The following is a 21,649-nucleotide window of genomic DNA, read 5'->3' on the forward strand; positions in this document are numbered from 1 at the left end:
TCTAATTTTTGTTTATGAATCTTATTTTTAGTTTTGCCAGGTTAGCACAGTCTTCTGAGTGATAGTGTGGAGTCTATTCACTACAACACATTATCCATTATTCTTTTTATTCAGCTTTACAGAAAGCATGCCGCATGCACACCTAGAGGTATTAAACCAATGTTTGTCAGAGATTTTCTTTGTTAGCACAGTTTACCTAACTGAAAATGGATACAAGGGCATTTATTCATAGTAATGCATTTTAATATTACATGATTTCAGGAACAATCACTTGCATGTTGGTATGTGGTTTTATGCACTACACTGTGCTCACCTAACAGTTTCAATAGACTTTCCCTAGAGTTAGAAGAGTCTGTCTGATGGATATTTTCTGATTTCATCCTTTCTTCCTTTTAAAATAATGGATTGAACTCAAATACTGAATTGAGATGTATAGATTTATTACTGCAGATTCAGTGTATGAATGTTGGGATACTGAAACCCACCACAAGCCAAAGGTGTATTTATAAGTCAAATTTTACTCTCACAGCTTCAATGTTTTTCTTTCCAGATTTTTTTTTTTTATAAATCCTGATAACCTGTTTTCTGAAATATTCAGGCTTTTAACTTGTTCTCTATAACAATGAGATTAATGTCACTCAATAAACGGTTAAGAAAAAAGTAAGGATGTGTCTTTTTTTCTAATGATGAAAAAAGAGGGCTTCTATTATGGGGGATTCCTTTATGAAAAGCGGAAGACTGTTCCAGAGCAGCTACAGGCAGCTACAGAAAAGGCCTGGTCACCTTTAGGAACCGTTCAAGACGATTGTAGGCCATTATCTTTTATTTATGCCATTAAATTTGTCCTTTGTCGTACAAAAACACTGCAGGTAAATTAACTCCCATTTGAAACAACATCCTGTCACCATGAAGACTGTTTACAGCCTGTGGAAGAATGGACAAGTCGATGACCTGCCTTAGTCCTACTCATAGGCCTTGTCTTCCCAGCTATGCTTGTAATAGCACTATGTGGCCGCTAGAGGTCGCGGTACTGCAGCGCTCTGTTTCTCGGGGCTCCGGTGATCCTGAGCGAGCACAGCAGCAGGTCAGTCACTCCAGTCTCCTCCTGCTGCTGCTCAACCTGCTGCTGTTCAACCGGAGAAAGACGGAGCCACTTAAACATCTTAAGAGGAAGTAACACGACGACACGGTGAGTAATTTGCTGTCTATAGTTTACTGAGGGGTTGAATATTTAAATACGCCTACGCTTAAATATAACCTTATAAGGCTTATATTTAGTCATCTTCGATACTTTTTAGCCCGACCCCTTTATTAGTCTTTACTGTTAACAGTCGTTTGTATCAGCTTATAGCTTCAGTGTTTACAGGATGCGTTTGTGGTGTTTCGCGAAGCCGTCGCCATTAATGATTACTCTCAACAGTAACACAACTGAGTGGCCTTTCTAACAGCTGTAATGTCTTCATTTTTTAATTATACTACTCACTGTGTAAAATTAAGGCTGTCTAGATAGGCTAGTACCCTGCTTCTTAAGTGCTATCATAGGGTAAACTCTACCATCCATTCTCGAGCTGTTATGTTTTAAAGGCCTCATATAATGGAAAACTGAATTTTCCTCGTCTTTTTAAAATAAGTTTGAAGTAAAATGAAAACATACAGTTTAAAAAGTGTAGCATTCACTCTAACTAGTCTATAAATAGAATTTAAGCTGAAAGTCTATTAAGTTCATTGTTTTTGTGATGTCACAAAAACCAACACATCTACATGTATCCGCCTAACCCAGGGGTCAGCGATATGTGGCTCTTTTAGTGGCCTGTTGTGGCTCCACAGCAGAATTAGATTTTTAGGTAAAAATAAAATAATCCTCATTTGCAGTAAAATAAAGCTCTGCAGATCATTTTTACACTGTTTAACAATAAACGGCCTGAAGGTTTGGTGCACAGACTGCTGGTCACACAACAATGCAGACAGCAATCTCACCTAGCTAGTAGCTAACAAATAAGCAAAAAGAGAGATTTAATGATGAACATTGATAATTTAGAGATGAACAGACTTATTTGCATTCATAAGCGCTCCAGCTGGTTTCCTGATGCGTTTAATTTGCAGCCAGAAACTGTCAAACACTAAAAAGTCACAAGGCTGAACAGCTTCTCATTCGCCAGCTTCTCGCTCGAATTGTCCTGTTCCACCTTGAGTGGTGCAGCAGTTACGTACTGGCATCTCAGGCACCATTTAAGATGGAATGGGAAATTTAAACGAGAAGCTGGCGAATGAGAAGCGACTTCAGCCCTGTAAAAAACGAACATTGAGACACATTTTACTGCCAGAGATGCGAGAAAAGCAGCTATATCTGAGGTAAAGCTTAAAGCAGAGCAAAGTAAGTCTGGGTTTTAATTAATTTTATATTTTTTATCCCATACTACCACATTAGCAAATACGGAGACATATTTACAGCCAAGATGGTAAAACGTTCCTTCAATGAAAAGGGCATAAAATGTTGTGGCCCCCAAAGGTGGTTTGGTTTTGTTGAAGAGGTGAAATGGCTCTTCTTTGAGTTGCTGACCCCTGGCCTAACTGAACTCTAGTAGTGGCTGATCGTGTAGTGGGTAATGCTGCTGCCCTCCAGTTGCTAAATGGGGGTTTGATGTCCTGCTTAGGCAATACAATCATGCTATACAGAGTATGTGAGCAGTGTGAAGTGAAATGATTTTCTTTGGAGCATCAGTGTTCATTCTCACTCCGAAAATTGCTCCAGTGTCGCTCCATCCCATGAGCCAGACAGTACTTTTTTCCACCTTTTTTTACCTCTGCTTGAGTGATGGTACACCTCATATACCGCATCTGTGGAGCTGTTCAACAGACATACATACTGGTACAAAGTTCTACAGATATAACACACAGATGGTCTTGTGTCATCCATTAAAGCAGCATTATGCGAGAATTGGTATTTATTGCTCTTGGGCTCCCCTGCAGTTGCAAAATGTATTTCCCTTTTACACCACTGTTGTAAATACAGATCTCACTGTAAGCTCCCCTCATGTATATGTGCATTTGTTGAAGGGCTAAATGATACAGACTCCCACTCCCCTTTGCAAGTATGCACCTCATGCAGGCTAAGGCCTGAAACATACCCAACGCAGTATGCGAACACAAACGACAACATTCAGCCAATGCATTGCAAACACACATTTGCAGGGATGTGACTTACACTCTGGTGTTGAATTTTTGTTGTTTTCCTGTTAGCCATGAGACCGTCTTGCATTATTTTTCCTCTTTTAGCTCTCGCCAACGCGTAAAAGCCAGTCCGAGACTAACTCTTGTCCGCTCTGTCAACTCATCTTTTCTCTTCCTCGCTTCCTCTGACAATGTCTTTTTTGATTTTTTGGCAGCCTGTGCTATGATGTCCTTGCTGGGAGTACTGAACTAGCTTCTTATAGCTAGCTGTTGATGTGCGACGTGGCACCGTAAAACCTTGTGCATTTCTCACGAGAGCTTTCATGTCCTCTCCTCCAAAGTTATGTATCATTATTCCAGGCATTCCAGGCTGAAGTGGCATTGACAGAGACACCATACTCCCTGTTATAAGTCTTAGGTAAAATATAAGGTAAAAATATAAGGTAAAATAGTTACACAATGTCGCTTTAAAACTGCATGCGTTTGTTTACCCACAGCAGTTTTCCAGCCTGTGATTGGGCATTCCCTTTAAATCTATACCTTCTGAAAAAAGCCTGCATAGCCCAGAATTTTGAACTAGTTTTTCATTTAATAACAGCCATAAATTAATAATTAATGAAATAAAGTGTGTAGTGTCTTGTCCATATGTTCAAGACATAAAATAAATATCAAGAGAACAAATCATATGGGGTTTCAATACGGTGAGTGAGAAGCAGGAAATAGAAAACCCGGAGCGGAGCTGGAGCGGAGTGATTACAGAACGCATTGAGTAAAGAGTGTACATGTCTGCTGCTCCACTCCACTCACATACTCTGATCTATACCAATAAAAGTCCTTGGGAAAAATACCTAATGCTGCATTTGCCAGCCTCTGCAGAGTGTCTGTAAAATGCAAAAATGTAAAAAAAAATGTAGGAAACCTGCCCTTTAAACTAATGCACACAATAACATCGTACAGTAATCTACACTTCAAAACTTATTAACAAAAACCAGGCTTAACTCTGCTTTTCTTGTTGCTTTTCATGTAGGCCTTTGTCACTGTGAACATTGTTCCTTTGGAAGGAAATGCATCTGCTGTCTGTCTGGGTAGAGCTCTGTGTCTGTACAGTGAGGTAATCTGACAGACCAAAAGGCCTCTCTATGGTGCCTGGTCACTCTCTGGCCATGGGGAATGGTTCGATCAAAGCCCCTCGGCTGGAGGAGACGTGTTTGGCCTCCACTATTAAAGAGACTCCAGTGTGGGAGTCTGCAGAGCACTTAAAACTGCGGATCGCCCGGCTGGAGGAGGAGCTGTCCCGCCGCGACCAGGAGCTGCGCTCTCAGGAGCTGCAGCTGCAGACTCTGCGGAGAGAGCTGGAGGCCAAAGTGTTGCAGATTGATAAGCTTCAGGACGCCATTGGCTACAACGGCCTGGGCCGCTCACCCCCGGCCTCGGCCAGGCCCAGCCACAGGCTTCTCAGCGTCATCAACCAGGGCTCTACACGCTTCCACAGGGTGGCTGTGGAGGTACACCGGCGACTCAAGGCCAAAGAGGGTGTGTCTGCTGAGCCCACGTCAGGACATTTCTGTGACGGCCACAGGGCCCACCACGTGTCCACAGAAAGAGCACGCATACGCAAAGATTCAGGGTGAGTGGCCTCAAAGTGCAGTCTAGGGAGGGATGATTATCAGTTTTATTATATATCACGGTATGAATGATGATCAGTACTGCTACAGTTTTGCAGCACAGCATGTACCAGGTCAAGGTAGGGGTGAGCAACGTGAAAATATGTTATTGTGACAAAATCACATCACAGTATATTGTGCATATTGAGCATATTTTGGATTTTGGTCAGTAGTTAAAGAACACTGACCAATAGGGTGGCACTGATCACGAATTCTGATTCCCAATTCGTTACAACCAAATTGGCCGGTAGCTAATTTTTGGGCCACCGTTTTTAATCCAAAGCATGCACTGTTGTTGGGAAGATGAACACATGAAACACACTAACACACTTGCAGCACTTTTAATCAGCCAAACTTACAATATAAACAACATTATTTGCCCTTTAATAGGTCAAGCTGGCATATTGAATTTGTCAGTTTTAAAACAGTTGCCTATTTAAATAAAATGAATCATAAATATAATTTGTACAAAATACAAATAAAAGCACAACTGGCTGTTTAGCAGTATGAGTCATGTATGATTATGCTTTGACATTTCGGTGCAGGCGTAGCAGCAGCAACAGTTAAATATAGTACGATTGCACTTAAGCTACCCTGCCTCACGTTATTTACGTCATAAATTCTAACACAGATTTGCAAAAATAAAACAATATAATGCCCGATGTATGATTTTGTCAAAATATTTTCTGCTTCCAATCTTGACCAGTTCTGATTGGGCGTCCCTACTGACCAAGGGCAAATTTCATTAAAAACAAAGCATAATTAGGCCTGTTTAATTGGATGTACTGCAGGACCATTTGCAAAATGCTGTTGTTGTATTTTTTCATACCATTTTTAAATGTAGTACTACTGAAGCATTTTGTAACTTAGGAAAAATACGTTTTGTGTCATAAAAATGTCTTCAAGTATCATGATATTATATTTTTGCCATTTTGCCCATGCCAGGACGGCACATGTTTACATAGCATAACATAACAGCAGTAGTTGCTGGTGATACTTTCATGTTTATGTAAATTGGTGTTATAAAGAAATTAACATTTCCTTATAGGCAAATTGGGCATTTTTTTTCATCTATCTATTTTTTAATATCTGAAGTTTACACATTGTCAGTGAACAATTGAAACACACTGGCACATTTCTGATATTTTTATTAGCCAAAGCTGCTATATAAACAACAGTATTTCTTGTTAAAGGGCCAAACTGCCACTTTTTTAATTCCAACATGAAAATCATTTGGCTTTTTAATATAAAATCAGATGAAGTGCTGCATCTAAAGTAAGAGGTGAATGGCAGTTCAGCACAATAAGTTGTGCATAACTGTGCTATAACATTTTGGTACAAGTGTAACAGCAGCATTCAAACACGGTGCGAGTGCACTTCCTCACATTATTTACATCATAAAATCACAGCACAGATCTGTCAAAATGAAAATAATAAATTGACTATTTGGCAATTGATTGTTTGGAGCAAAAATCACCTGATTCCAATATTGACCGATTCCGGTTGTACACCCCTTATAAACGTTTATCAGTGTAATAACTGTGGTGAAATGTTTTTTTTTTATATGTATTAGTGATTTTTAAACATTTACAGTTCATTTTATCAATAATAGCACTGAAAGCCATGATATTTTGACCAATGATTGTTTTATCACTAAAATTTCGCCATTGTGGCACTTAAATTTTCAGTGTCCTCGCCCTAGTACAGAAGCTATGTAACTGGTTGCTCATCAGGTTTGAACCATGCGGTTTTGTTTCTTTATCAAGTCACTGTATAATACACTGACTCTCTTGGAGAGGGGAAACAGTAGGAAGCTTTTGTCAAGGCTTTGTAGTGTCTTCCTCCCAGAGCAGGCTTGAAAAGCACAATTACCATAACACACTATGAAGGGGATCGAGAGGCTCGAGAGAATACAAAGCGTGGGCCATCTGTATGCATGGGCAGGATCATTACTGTTTTAATTAAACCGGCTGTACAAATCTGCTCTCTAATTCATTCATAAGTTCCATTTTAGGCTAATGGAGAGACCTTGCTCTTTCAGATGTGGTAATGAGAGCCCACACTAGCCCAAGAGAGAGAGACACAGAGAGAGAGAGAGAGAGAGAGAGTCCAGCGTAATCATACAGAGCACCCATGTATAATACTATGGAGCCTCATATCAAGCATACTGTGGATGCTTATTTAAAGTTTTTATTTATTTGAAAACCGACAAACTGTTCAGAACCAGACAAAACTTGAAAAAATTAACTGCCTGTTTTAGTTACAAACTCAAATTAGACACGAATTTTATCTTTGTTGAGCAGCAAGGTTGATTTTGATATTATAAAATGTCAACACATTCTGTGACTTCAGCTGCAAGACTTTGAAGCGCTGGTGATATTATTTCCATCAGACTGCACCAAGGGCAGTCTTGAGTATCTTTTAACATGTTAATGTAGCTTCATAATCGTTCTGAAAAATTCTGTTTTTGAAACGTGATAGTTTTAAAACAAGGTAAATGCTTTCATCATCTTCTAAATTGATATGAGCAAAATTAGCAGAATTCATTTTTAAATAATTGTTAACTTAAACCTCTTGTGGGTGTACAGGAGAACAGCAAATACTTCAGATGGAAATAGTGTTTTCTTTAAAAAAAATGGAAAAACTTAAAAAAAAAAAAAACAAGTTTGATGTACTACATTAAAACTTTTCGAATTTCTACGGTGTGTCTTTTACAAGGCAGTCTATACAGTCTACATATGCAAATTAAGCATCAAAAACAGCCTATTTCAAATGAACTGATTTTGTGATGAAAAAAACACATTTACATGTATCCACGTGTTCAGACAACAGTGGTTCAGTCCACCAAATCATTTAACTTCTAAAGGAATAAAGTATGGTTGTAAAACTGTAAAAAAAAAATCCTTATGAATGTTTTTGATGCATACACCTACACAAACATTATAAGTGTACCTCCAAAAAATTCTAAAATATAAGAAAAGTGTTGGATATAAGCCCTTTAATACTACCAATATGTGTTTATCTGCGAATGTTTTCTGAACAAGCACCAAGAAGCTGATCAATGAGGCCATCATGAACAATGATTTTCTGAAGAAGCTGGAGCCCCAGCACACTCGAGAGATGGTGGACTGCATGTATGAGAAGATCTATATGGCCAATCAGCTGGTCATCCAGGAGGGAGAGCCTGGAAACTATCTCTATGTGCTTGCAGGTCAGACATGGGCTTTTTCTTTTAGTGCAGTTCACTTTGAAATGCTCTGCACTGTCCTAATCCTGTCCTTTGCCTTGTGTTTTATGTGCAGAGGGCTTGCTGGAGGTCATTCAGAACGGGAAGCACCTGGGTCAGATGCAGCCTGGAACAGCTTTTGGAGAGTTGGCTATACTCTACAACTGCAAGAGAACCGCTACTGTTAAAGGTGAATGTGTAGCTAAAGCAGTCTTTGTCAGACCCGTGATTTGTTCAGCTTGTGCATATACAGGCCTAGAACATTCTTGTGACACTGGATTTAGGAGATGGTTCTGGAATTTACAGATGTATGGATAGGTGTAAATTCACTGTTTCTGTGATGTTATGCAAACCATCACATGTATATATCTGCCTCTTCAGCCTACAGCAGTTTAACCCCACCCACTCATGCTAAAGTTATAAAGTTTTTTATATACCACTCCTGAAGGAACAGCAACAAAACAAGCATGTTTATTTCTAAAGGATAAAGAAAGGAAAATGGCATCAAAATGAATTATGACTGGGTTTGGTATGTCAAAAGACAGCAAAGTTATAAGTGGACCCTAGGGAAAAAAATGAAATACAGGAATACTGTAGGATTTGGGCCCTTTAGAGTACATAGCCAATGTACAAAGCTTCCTAACCTAACAGGCCTTCAGAATATATTCATTTATCGACAAGTATGTACATGTCAAATGTTTTGTTGGAACTCAAGGGAGCATTAAATCCTCTTGACAAATAAGTGAAGTGTTTTGTGGTATATAATCTTCCTCACAATGAAGATGTTTCAACCAGTCATATGTTTGTGCCATGATGATTTACTTTGTGAAGCTTGTTTATGTCAGAAAATGAAGAGTAAAGTTCTTTGTTCAGTTTTCTCAAGTGGAGGCCCAACTGATGCTCAGTGCCATATCAAATACTATGACTTGTGAAAGTAAAGAAAAGCATTTGTTGTGAGTTGACTGTAGTTTCATTCTGTTGTAATAGCTGTGACTAAGTCTCATATCTGGGCTCTGGACCGGCAGACGTTTCAGAGCATCATGATGAGATCCACTCAGGCCAGACACGAGGAGTACTTCAGTTTTCTGCGCAGGTGCAAATACAACACACACACACACACTAATACTAACTTTAATGTCAGTAACCAAAAAACAGTGATTTTAGCAGGGATGCACCAAAATTCTGGCCATCGAAAATTTTGTGTGAGCACACAGATGCCATCTGTAGATCGGATGCCACAGTTTTTGAAATATTGAAAAAAGATGGCTAATGACAGAACCAGAGTGCAAAGTATAACTTGAAAAAAATGGAATTCGGTGGATGGCTTGGATGAACAACCATTCTCTGTTGTTGCGGATATTTGATAGCAGATATTTTTTGTATCTTTTTTATATAAACTTTTTTTATGAACTTTGTTTTTATTCAGCCAAGAATTTTCATTTGGTGCATTTAGTTTAAACAAACGAAGCATGTAGCATCTGTAAAATTCTACTTTACAGAGAATCAACAAAAACACTTTCATAATTTTATTTTAAAAATAGTTTACGGTACTTTGTTTCTCTAAATATAAACAGTTTTTCTATAGTGTGTCTTTATTGAAGGATCTTCCAGAGGAGAAGCTTGCCAAAATTGTTGACTGTCTAGAAATCGTAAGTATACAAGAGCCTTTTATAATTTGTCCTTTTCTGTGTGCTGTTGGTGTAATATGTCCTCCATATGGTGTTGTGTGGATTACTGGAATGTTCTCTTTGTTTTATGTTGTAGGATTATTTTGATAAAGGGGAGTACATTATTCGTGAGGGTGAGGAAGGAAACACTTTCTTCATTATAGCCAAAGGAGAGGTAAGAATGTGTCTCTCTCTCTAAAAAAAGAATGATCTACATTATGAGTGTTATTCGTCCAATTATGTCTATAAACTGCTTCTAAATTATCTATGTTCACTGGAAAAATATCAAATTGCATGGCCTCAAAATGTTTAATATGTATGAGATGCATACGGCCTTGAGCAAATCTGTCGCGTATGTATATGAGCCCATATTATATTGCGGCAGGTTTCCGTAACCCAGAGTACAGAGGGCTGTCCTGAGCCTCAGGAGATTAAGACCCTGGGAGTGGGAGATTACTTTGGAGAAAAGGCTCTCATAAGGTTTGGATGTTTCCTTATTGCTTTATTTTTAAGCATTTAATTTAAGAGCTACACAAAATTGCTTATTAATCATTATCATGATATTGGCATTTGCAAAACTGATATTGCAGGATTCTGCATTATGCAGGTGCAGCTAATCAATCACAGTGTTTTTTTTCACTGGATACTATAAACATTTCACCCATTCAAAGTTCCAGACGGAAGCTTCTGTGGGTGTTTTGTGTTTTGTTTAATCAAGATGTTCATGTAATTCAATAAAAGTAAATTGTTATGATCAGTACAGTGTAGACCAGTATTTACATTACTGATTCACCAGTGCATTTTTATATGTTAGGGCTTTGCAGCCATAATATGTAGCAATATCACAATATTAGTGTTTTATCTATACTGTGCAGTCCTGGTTTAATTTTCCACTTTTCAGCACTACTGTTTCCTCTGTGTTCTGAGAGGGTTTTTTATGCTTTTTTAGTCTCTTCGATTCATGGTTGAGTGTTGTTTGCTGAGAAGACTCTTTCTGTGTGCTGCTCTGTGAAAGGATGTGGGTGGAGGAATGCTAGTCATGAGAGAATGAATTTTGTCACACTGTACCATTGTTGAGAAGCACAGTCTGGGCAGAAATAGGACAACTCCCTTCTACAGTGATTTGTTAACGTAGATGAAAGCAATACATTAATACATTATCCGTTTGATTCCTCTTACAGTGAGGATGTTCGTTCAGCTAACATCATTGCGAAGGAGAATGACACTCAATGTTTGGTGGTGGACAGAGAGTAAGTGATGTTGACAGAAGCATACTCTCACCTTTACATACAATTCCAATTCGGCTCAGTCTTCTAATAGTGTCCACTGGCTTTCCTCACAGTAACTTTAATCAGATGGTGGGGACATATGAGGAGCTGCAAGCTTATCTGCGCGAGTATGTTGAGCAGCTCTCTATAAGTGACGAGAGAAGGAATGCAGCGTAAGAACCACACTGACACATATTCAAGCATACACTCCCATGCACAAAAAATGGGCCAAGTACAAAATATAATGGTTTAGTTTTGGGCTGGTCAGAGTCCAGATTTAAACCCTATGGGGAATAAATGGCCTAGCTTTGCAGTGTTTTTCAGCTGTTTGAAGCCGTCAATGCTGACTGGAATAATTTTGACTCTGCAATATTGCCTGCTATCCCACACTATGATACTTTATCAATTTGTGTAATGATTTATGGTTAAGAAAATAAAAAGCTTCATGTTTTGCCATTTTGGGCCTGACCCACCGTTATTTGCATGGGAGTGTACACTAGAACTGAACGGATATTATTTTCATGACAAATAAATGATGTATTTATAACACTTAATGTAGACAAATAAGTCTTCAAAATCTAATTTCACATAAATTCTGCATGGAGACTATTTGATATGTTGTAGAAGACAACATCACTGTACTTGGATTGGGTCGCACATTTGCATCATGTTTTGCAGGATACAAGTGAAAGATTGCTCTAATTTTGAGCAAGTGATGACCTCCAAATGATGACATTTGCTTTAATTTTCTTAATGTGTCACTCAGTCCTATTGAACACCTACTGAAATTTGGTATAAGTCAGCTTCAAATTCTTCTAAACTGCTATTCCCTGAGTGTGAGATTTGTATTGTGTGTTGTGTTGCTGTAGGACGCAGTCTCCTCTGTGTGAAGGGGGTCCAGAGGCAGCTGAACTGTGCAGTCAGCGGGAAAAGGCTGCACGCCTGTCCAGTGTCTCATTCCTGCAGCAGCTACACATAGTAGCCACACTGGGCATGGGGGGCTTCGGCCGGGTGGAACTGGTGAGGCCTCAAATAATGAGAGCGCACTGGACCAGCACCATTTCAGAGAAAGTAAACTCTGGAACTTAATTATGTGCCCTGATATTCAATATTCATCCACCACTCATCACTTTTGAATTAACCACTGAGTTATTTGCAGAATTCTTCTAATCCTTCTAGTAGATTTCTAGTTAGTCATTCAGTGGTTTTCATTAGGTTTTTCCCAAACAGTTTGTACATTAGTGACATGATACTATACAGTACTGTGCAAAAGTCAGAGACCACCTTTTCAAGTATTAATTTTTAACTCTTTAAGTTCATTTTTCAGTGTTAGACAAAAGCAGGAAACATATATTTAAGAGATTTACACAGAAGCCTCCAACACTAGGATTAATATCAAAGCTATCTGTAACTGTATTTGACTACTTCTTTTTTTTGAGCACCTTACTGCCACTTAAACCCTTTCATCTTTCTAATTTTAAAACCACCGAGTTCTCGCTGTGTCCTCCCAACAAAAGCTGCCCCCAACATCACAGACATTAAGTTTACCTTAATAGAGACACTAACATTCACACAAACAACGACTTCAACACACCTTCGCTGCTTTGTAAATTTCGTTCCCATGTACATCTAAAATGGCTAAAGGAGATGTTCTGAGGAGATTGGATAGAAGATAATCCACTTGATTAAGGAAGAGGAAAGATAAGTGAAAGAGTTTGAAAAAAGTTTTAAAAGATATGGAGAAAATGGGACTCCAAACAACTGTACAAGACAAGATAGACCATGAAAACTGTCACTACCATATAAACACTATTTAAAGCATTCATCTTTGAGAGAGAGGAGAAAATCAAACTCCACTCTTGCTTCAGAGCTAAAAATATCCTCAGGTGTTTCTGTCCATCCTTCTACGGTAGGAAGACAATGCTGTGAGTCTGAAAGGATGTGTGGCTGTCAAGAAGCTGTTACTAAGAAAATGAAATGAACAAAAAAGAGGAACATTTGCACTAAAGCATTGAAACTGGACATGTGAGATGTGGAGTAAGGTTTTGTGGATCGGTGAGTCAACATTTGTAGTTGGGATTACTTGGATCGTGAGAAGCTGAAGACTAAAGAGACTAAACTTTGGAGATGTGGAAAAATAATTTCTTTGAAAAACTAAAAGCTAGTCTCTTAAAAAGAATGGAAGCTGTAATGAAGGCAAAAAGGTGGACACACTAAAAATGGAAAAAAAAATGATATGTTTCTGTGAAATATAAATTCTGCTTTTTTTCTATTTCATGGCCTTAAAGTATTAAGCATTATTTACAATGACAAAATAATAAAGTGAAATATGTTTTGTCATATTTTTATTTTGGTTTGTTACACAACAATAGATGTGCTGGTTGAGGGGAAATGAAGTCATGTATGGCTAGTGATATATTTAAGGGTTAACTCCATGCAACCTAGATTTATTATTCAGATTATAATCTCAAGAATTATTATGTAACTATTATAATTGAATCATAAACAACTATGAAACTAATATGCATGTTATAAAGTTAATCAGAAGTTAGTTTGGATTTATTGGTAGTACTAAGATATTGGGATGGACTCAAAAAACTCTGTTGCAATAAAATTCATGCTTGCACTGCATTGTATGACACAGGTGAAACTTAAAAATGAAGATACCGCTTTTGCTTTGAAGTGCATAAAGAAGAAGCACATTGTGGATACTAGGCAACAAGAGCATATCTACTCAGAAAAGAACATCCTGCAACAGACCAACTGCAACTTTATTGTCAGGTCAGTTTTATACAGTACATGTTACTATTGATAGTATAGGTATTTACGTTTTTGTTTTTTAATTTACAAGTGCTAAGAGAACATGAGCAGTACTCATAAAGAGTGATCACAGCAATTAACACTGAGCTTTTGTTTTTATTAAAAATCATTTCTATTTCATGTTAAAATCATTATAAACCAGTTCAAATGCAGCATGATTCGTAAATTGTAGACGCTAATATTTATGCCTCTTGATTAACTCTCTAGACTTGATTAAGTCAATGAAAGTGTTACACAACAGCATTGACATTCTGAATGCTGATTTCTCACTTTGATGAATTGATCAGTTGATGAGCCTGATTTACATATGAAAATAAGGGGCTTTTATAGAAGGTTGTATGAAGACCCTTTTGACTTTACAACCCCCTATTTTATATCGTTAATTTTTAGGACACAGTAGCCCTAATGTACATATAAGTGTTAAGGGTAGTGGATGTGGATGGCAGAACCTTTTGGAGGTTGCTAAGGCACATCTTGAAGAATCTCAGGCCACATTTACTTTTGCCCAGGAGTGTACTTTAGCTAGCTGGATATTTGGTACCAGCTTGCAGACATTTCAAGACAAAAGACATGGAGTGGTCAGTTTACTGTGTGCAAGTAAATCAGATGTTTCTGTGTTTTTGTATAGTGTCTATCTTAGAATGAACAGATACAAAAAAAAAACATTTCTCTGGAACCTGTTTGTGTTTCATGTGTCAGGTTGTTCCGGACATTTCGGGATGATAAATATGTGTACATGCTGCTCGAAGTCTGTCTTGGTGGAGAGTTATGGAGCGTACTAAGGGACATGTGAGTGTAGGTTATTTTTACACTCAACTAAACTCACCAATAACACCAATATCTGCAGCCAGTATTCTTCATTATAAATACAGTAACTAGATCACAATAATGGTTACTGCCAGTAATTTTTCTATTATTTGTTTATTTTCTAATCTATTAGCTAGAAATTAAATTTGTTCTGGTTTTTATGTTATTTAGGAGTTTTTTTGAGGAGGCCACTGCTCGGTTCTGTGTTGGTTGTGTACTGGAGGCCTTCGATTACTTACATGGAATGGGTATTGTCTACCGAGATCTAAAGCCAGAGAATCTACTCCTGGATGCAGAGGGCTACGTCAAAATGGCAAGTTTACAATAATTCTTACTTATGTTACTGAATACTCATTTTGTTCAGTTGTCACCTCAACTTCAGGTTATAGTAAACTGACTAGTAAGATGTTACCTTGGGTAAAACAGTGTTCTTGCTTGTATTTTTTGTACCTTTCCAGACTGATTTTGGCTTTGCTAAGAGAATTGGCTTGGGAAAGAAAACTTGGACATTCTGTGGAACTCCAGAATACGTGGCCCCTGAGGTCATCATGAATAAAGGCCATGACTTTGGAGCTGATTGCTGGTCGCTAGGAATCCTCATTTTTGAGCTCCTCACTGGCAGGTAGATATTGTCCTGCAAATAGACGTGATCTTACACTATAGCCCAGTGTTAAACTGCATTTCTCCTAGCCCATAGCTCTGTAGCGTTTAGCATTCTGCCTCATTAAACACCTGATTCAAATCATTAGCTAATGAGCAGGGCCTTCATGATTTGAATTCAGGATGGTAGAACAGCAAAAACAGTAAACTCTTTAGAGCTTTGGCCCAGAAGGAACACAGTTTGACACCCTAGAGAACCAAAATTGGTACGTTTTTTTCTAAGCAGGTTAGTCTTGCTTTTGTAAGCGCACAGTATATGTGTACAAAGTACGTTTTATTAAAAATGTTCTAGTGGCTAATAAATGATGCATTTCTCCATCTGTTGTCTCTTCATTTATTCCTCCATCCGTCTGTCTGTTCATTGTCTGTCTGTCCATTTACAATTATGCTCTATATAATGTACCTCCATATGTTCTAATGTACACACTGCTCTGCCCCTGTGCTGTAACTGACAAGCAGGTTTGAGTGTAGGTTAATGGTCCTTCAGGGCCACATTGAGCATTAGGCTGCCTCTCAGAGCTCAGTTGACAGCCATGATGCCTCAAAGAGCATTACCATGGAAACAGGCAGATAGCGTGGTAAAACAGGAGGAGTTGTAGAAGTGGGTGATTAGCTCCACAAAGCATTTGTGAGTTAATGCCTCTGTATTTACATAGAAGTGAATACATTGGGTACAGAGAATTTTAAGCAATGTAGCAATTGTGCAAGACAGTTTTTTTAGGACTGCAGGTTGTGACACACATGTAGTGATGTAGCTCTCTCACTTACTTCTGTCATCCATTTGAACACTGCCCATCAAAGGTTGAGGACACCTAGTTTTCAAAAATGTTTTTAATTTGTTTGCTTTTGTTTTTGTTTCTTTGCCAGTTTACAATAACTTATTAAAGACTAACTAGGTTTATTGTCAGTAAAACGGCAAATGTAAATACATGCCATCCTTTTGTTGTGACGACAGCACTCACAGGTATCAGTTGTTTAAACCACCTTTGTTCAAAAAGATTTTCAATATGTGCTTAGTTTATGCAATAGTTTGGAGAAAAGGGCTGTCAAATCAGTTTTGAGGCAAAATCTGATTTTCGTACCAAGAAGCACTGTAAAGCTGAGTCTTGTTAAAACTATAAATATTAGGTTTTTTATGTTTTAAAAAATAACTTTGCATGTAAGTAACAGCAAGAATATTCAAATTTTAAAAGAAGCCAAGGTGTCCTCAAACCTGACTAGTGTAGTGTATATTGAATAAATATAGTATGGAAGTCACTGTGGTTTCAGTTCCAGCATACAGGCGTTTATAATTTGTATTTCCCTGTAGCTCTTGGTACATCTGCTAAACCACAGGCCTCTTTGCACAGAATATGTGAGCTAATAACATATGACCCGTCTTTCCTCACAGTCCCCCTTTCGCAGGGTCTGATCCGATCAAGATCTACACTATGGTCCTCCATGGCATAGAGAAGGTGGACATTCCCAAGAGGATCAGCAAGCGCCCAGAAGATCTGATCAGGAGACTCTGCAGGTAAATCTCTATCTTGCACCTCACTGCGGGTTTACCAAGTCAGAATTGTTATCAGTGTTGGTATCCAGTGCCTGAGACATTGTTTTCAATAGTTTTGAGGAAAAGTTTTGGCCTGTTTTTTTTTTTTAAGCTTTTTTTAAAATACATGCACATCAGAGAGGTACATACGGGGTGTTGTAAGGCAAATTAGTACCCAAAAACATTTTTTATATTTACCAATATTTTACCATTATCAACATAACAAAAGTAATTACAATGAAAGGAAAAGTAATTACAATGTATAAAAGTAATTACAATGAAAAATCATTTTACAAGTTCTGCTCTTAGCAAGATTATCAGAGAAAATTTACCAAATTACCAAAATGAAAACCTGTACTTAAGTAAATAGCTAAGCAGATTCTGATGAGATATCTGACTGAGATATCATATCTCACCTTAGTTAAACCCAGAACTTCACAAGCTGTCATGGTGTCAGTGGATGTGCACCTGCTATTCTGTTATGTTCATATTATGTATTGATGCTTTTCATCTGCACCACTACAATTAATCCTCCTCTCTATCCGTCTTTGTCCTCAGGCTCAATCCTGCAGAAAGGCTTGGCAATAAGAAAAATGGCATCATTGACATCAAGAAACACAAGTAGGTCATGTCCTGGCTAGCAAACTCTGGCTCATTGACTTGAGATTATTAGAGATGTTATCAGAGTCTTTGATGTGTTTACTACAAAACCTCAAAGCCCTGTTGGCTTCCTACTCACTAATCAGAGTGCAAATTAAATAGCGACATTCACAGTGTTCAGCTTTTTACTCCACAGTGGTTGTGAAGGGAGTCTAGCTACATACTATAACAAATCATCACAGCTATGTTCCAATATCTAATGTAAACCTTTCCTAGAAGAGTAGAGGCTCTAGTGCAGCAAAGTGGCATAAACTCCCTATTAATACTCTTTGATTTCAGAAGAAACATTGAATGACCAGATGTTGGGTAAATTACCACAGCATGACATTTAAATTAAATTTAAAAATGTATAAAAGACACTCATTCACAATTTCTGTGATGCAATTTACCCCAAAAAAGTAAAACGGAAGACCACACAATGAATTTCAAACAAAGAACAGATTACACAGTTTGATAAGAAAAAGTGTTTTTCAGAATTACAAGAAAAAAAAATTGTTGAAAGAATCAATAATATTAAAGAAAAACAAATTAGTTGTAGACAATCCACATATACAGCTGCTGATTCATCATTACAAATCAAAAGTATTATAATGCAAACCTGGATTGAGAAACATAACTGAACACATTGTCATTAGTGAGATTCAGTCAACAAAAGCAGAGTCCCTCATGCGCATCCTAATGACATCAGCAAGAGTCACTCTCAGTCAGGCCACAGACATTAAAGGTTTCCAAATGGTCACCTTTTACACAGTTCTACAATGATGGAAATACCCAGTTCCAGCTCCTGTACTGTAAACCACCAACATGTCTGGTAGAAAACATTGGAGATGAGCATAAACAAGTCTGTCTCTCATGTTACACTGTACTTCTCGAAGAACATGCCACAAGCCTCACAGACACACAGAGACCAAAGAATTATATTCCTAAGTGTAAGAAATTTATTCTTAAGTAAAACATTTTATATTAAAAAGATGCAAATTTGATTAAAGGAGATAATCTGTATCCCTTCACTACAAACTTTTGGACTCATCCTGAATTTTTTTGGACTCAGGTATTTTTACCTGTAATAATGATAGCAGATGTTTGCCAAAGAGGTAAAACTTACCTTTGCTACAAATTAGACATTGAGTGACCATGGTAGAGCTAGCTAGCAAGGTAAAGGTTGCTGGTGGCTAGTGCTTTACCTATGTTTTCTCTTCACAATGAACAAAGGTGGAAAGAGTTTGCAGCAGTATGAACAGTAAGAACTAGTATGTCCAGGCTCCCGAGTGTTGCAGCTGTCTAAACGTTGGCCCTGTCATCAGTTCGATTCCTGGTGATGCCACAGCCATCTGTGGGCGGGAGTCCAAAGAGAGCACAAGTGCCCTCACTCGCTCTGGGTGGGTATTGACACAGCAGGACCAATGCTATTGGCAAAATAGCCACATTGGTGTTTACAGCTGCTGAGGAGAGACAGGTCTGTCTGCAAATAGCAAGACAGGGACCCAATGTGTAGGGGCAGAACCACTCTGGTGGTAGACCAGTCAGAACAGAGTGGACGAGCTGACCAATCAGAGCACGCTGGGTTTATCGGGAGGTGGGGCTTAAAGTCATAGGAGCTCTTACAAGAGCCTTGACAGAGGGTGAATAAAATTGTGCAGTATTAGAAAAATGATGCTTTTGAAGCATGTAAATCTATTCTAGTAGACCCCAAAAATATAATTATGAACATTGAAATGAGCACAATAACTTCCCTTTAAAGCATCTATACACTGTTGCAAATATTACTATAATTTTACTACTGTGAGGCTAAAGTCTCAATTAACCCCTCCTCCACCTTGCCACTAATCCTTGTGCCTCCACTATATTTTCATTTTCCAGCTGATTATAATGCTTTAGCATAAATGTTCTTTGAGACTGGCCAAAACATCATTATACACAGAAACCCACTGATGCCTGCTTCGATTCTCAGGTAGTCTGCTGTTCAGTCGATTTTGAATCAGTCCCAGCTCTCCTTGGCTCTGTCCTAGCACAATAGGCAGCAGACGGAACCCTTCTCCAAATTAGCCTCTCTTTGGCAGAATCAAACGCAGAACAGGAGCACATTCACAGGGGGAACAATTAGTGGCCAGAATGAGACACACAGCTGTTGCCATGTTCAGCAGAGCGGTGGAGCTGGAGACAGCAGGCTGACGCTGATGCACTTGAGTGGTCTGTTAGCAGTCCTCAGAGCGATAGTGCCTGAAATACAGATGCTCTGTTTATACACTATGGGCAAATCAAAAGAAAACAGGGCTTTACAGACAAGAGGATATAGTTGTTTACTGTATATTGTTTTTTAAAAGGTGCCACAAATGTTAGTGATTCAAGCAGAGAAAAAGATGTCTAATAATAATGAAAAATACAAATGATAGTAAAAATGCTAACAGCACAGTGTCCTTGGTATCAAACAGAATTATGCACTGAATATTAAGTTACCCAGAACTCATGCCCTTCATGTGGACTGCTGATTGCCTCTCATGAGTGTGTGTTCAGTGGAGAATGTGTACTTAGAGGAGTGATGTCAAGTGAGATTGTTCACTGTCTGAGAGCCATATTTTTAGTATCAAATATATTGTGTGTGTACGTGCCATAGTGCATGTCTAACTACTCGCATTTTCTGTTCTTGAAACCAATTCATAATTTGAATTGTGTTGCAACTCTTATGTTCTTTGGTGTGACCCCACTGGTGCTCTATTGCTCTATCATCATGTCTGTTCTCTGATAATTGGTGCACAATTTCTGCTTCTTTCACAGGTGGTTTCAGGGTTTCAACTGGGAGGGACTGAGATGGAGAAAACTGATATCTCCACTAAAGAGAGAGGTGAAGCATTTTGGTCACTGAATTAATGTCAAAATTGATCTTTGAAATATATTGTTTTCAATGCTTTTACTTTTCATAAAAAGGAAGCTTCTCTTGTCTAAATACGGCTCTGTTGTTGTACTTTTCCTAGCTAAAAGGCCCCCTGGATCACAGTCATTTTGACATGTTTCCACCTGAGCTGGAGGAACCTCCAGATGAACTTTCTGGTTGGGATAAAGACTTCTGAGAGCCAGTTGTTCTTCAGGAATGACCAGAAACTATTTTTTCTACCTGGTTTATGAATTTGTACAGCTGGCCATGATGCTACCACAATAAAAAATGAGGGACCACCATGAAGACATGATTTTCTACAAAAAGGAACTAGGATGTATCAGAAACCTCTCTACCTTAAAGAACTGTCATTCTGTCACTGCATTAAGGCTAAAACCACAAACAGTACGTCTGACAACAATACCAGAAAAAAAATCAGGAGAAACCTTAATGACACATGATGCTGGCAAAATAAAGACCCAGCTGAACCAAGCCTGGATATAAATAATGGAAATATGCTATTTCTTTGATTTAACGCACATACTGTAAAAGGCTTTTCTGTGGGCCTGATGAAGAAGGTGAGTCTGATTCTGAGAGTTGGGAAAAGAATATTAAAAGTCATCAAGAACTAAACCTTCACTTCATTTAAAAGAACTAGTTAGTATTTAATCAGTTAAGTCTGACATACTAACAAGATCTTTAGTGCCAAATGGTTCTTATTTGATGTTTCACATCCAGTTGAGATACTGACTCACAAATGTATTTCTTATTTTAGGGTTTGTTTTGTTTTTTCAGCAGCTTTTTTTACTAATGTTTTTACCTGGAAACCAGATCTTCCTAAGACGTGCTTCTTGCCAATGATCAGGAGTGCACTGTTTTTGATTGTGCTGTGTCATATTGATAAATTCAGTATTACAATGTTTTCCAAGTATATCACTGTATCAGGGTATCAGATGGAAATTAAGTGTGCATTAATAAAGTTAATAAGCTCATTCATTGCTTCCTGGTACTCTGTGCTAAATGAATGTCTCACAAACCTGACAAAGGTTGTTTTGATTGTTATGTTTTGTCCTGTTCTGCATCTCTTACAATTACACCAAAGGAACCCTTACACAGTGTTGTCTTAATACATTTCCAGAAAGTTACTGTTTATTTAGTTTTGCCTGTTTATTTCACTTTTGCCTAAAATTTGCATTTATCATGTGGTACTTTAGAACATACAAAAAAACCAGTGTCTCTTATTTATGACTTGTGGACAGTGTTTTACACTAAATCTAGTGAAAACTATTTTCACTGTTTACAT

At 38.1% G+C, this 21,649-nt stretch overlaps 1 protein-coding gene across 1 annotated transcript; it reads left to right on the forward strand.

The window, feature by feature from the left end:
- Positions 1 to 1,084: 1,084 nt before the first annotated feature.
- LOC118810379 (cGMP-dependent protein kinase 2) lies at positions 1,085 to 21,450 on the forward strand. Its single transcript, XM_036574105.1, has 19 exons — positions 1,085 to 1,189; positions 4,199 to 4,798; positions 7,880 to 8,046; positions 8,138 to 8,251; positions 9,049 to 9,154; positions 9,647 to 9,710; positions 9,826 to 9,903; positions 10,114 to 10,208; positions 10,910 to 10,978; positions 11,071 to 11,169; positions 11,866 to 12,016; positions 13,641 to 13,777; positions 14,516 to 14,605; positions 14,795 to 14,936; positions 15,082 to 15,245; positions 16,674 to 16,796; positions 17,373 to 17,435; positions 20,250 to 20,316; positions 20,447 to 21,450. The coding sequence occupies exons 2-19, from the start codon at positions 4,311 to 4,313 to the stop codon at positions 20,540 to 20,542; spliced, it is 2,313 nt and encodes a 770-aa protein (XP_036429998.1). The 5' UTR covers positions 1,085 to 1,189; positions 4,199 to 4,310; the 3' UTR covers positions 20,543 to 21,450.
- The last annotated feature ends 199 nt before the right edge of the window (positions 21,451 to 21,649 follow it).

This window comes from Colossoma macropomum, unplaced genomic scaffold (genome assembly GCF_904425465.1).
Source record: "Colossoma macropomum unplaced genomic scaffold, Colossoma_macropomum, whole genome shotgun sequence".
Lineage (NCBI taxonomy): Eukaryota > Metazoa > Chordata > Actinopteri > Characiformes > Serrasalmidae > Colossoma > Colossoma macropomum.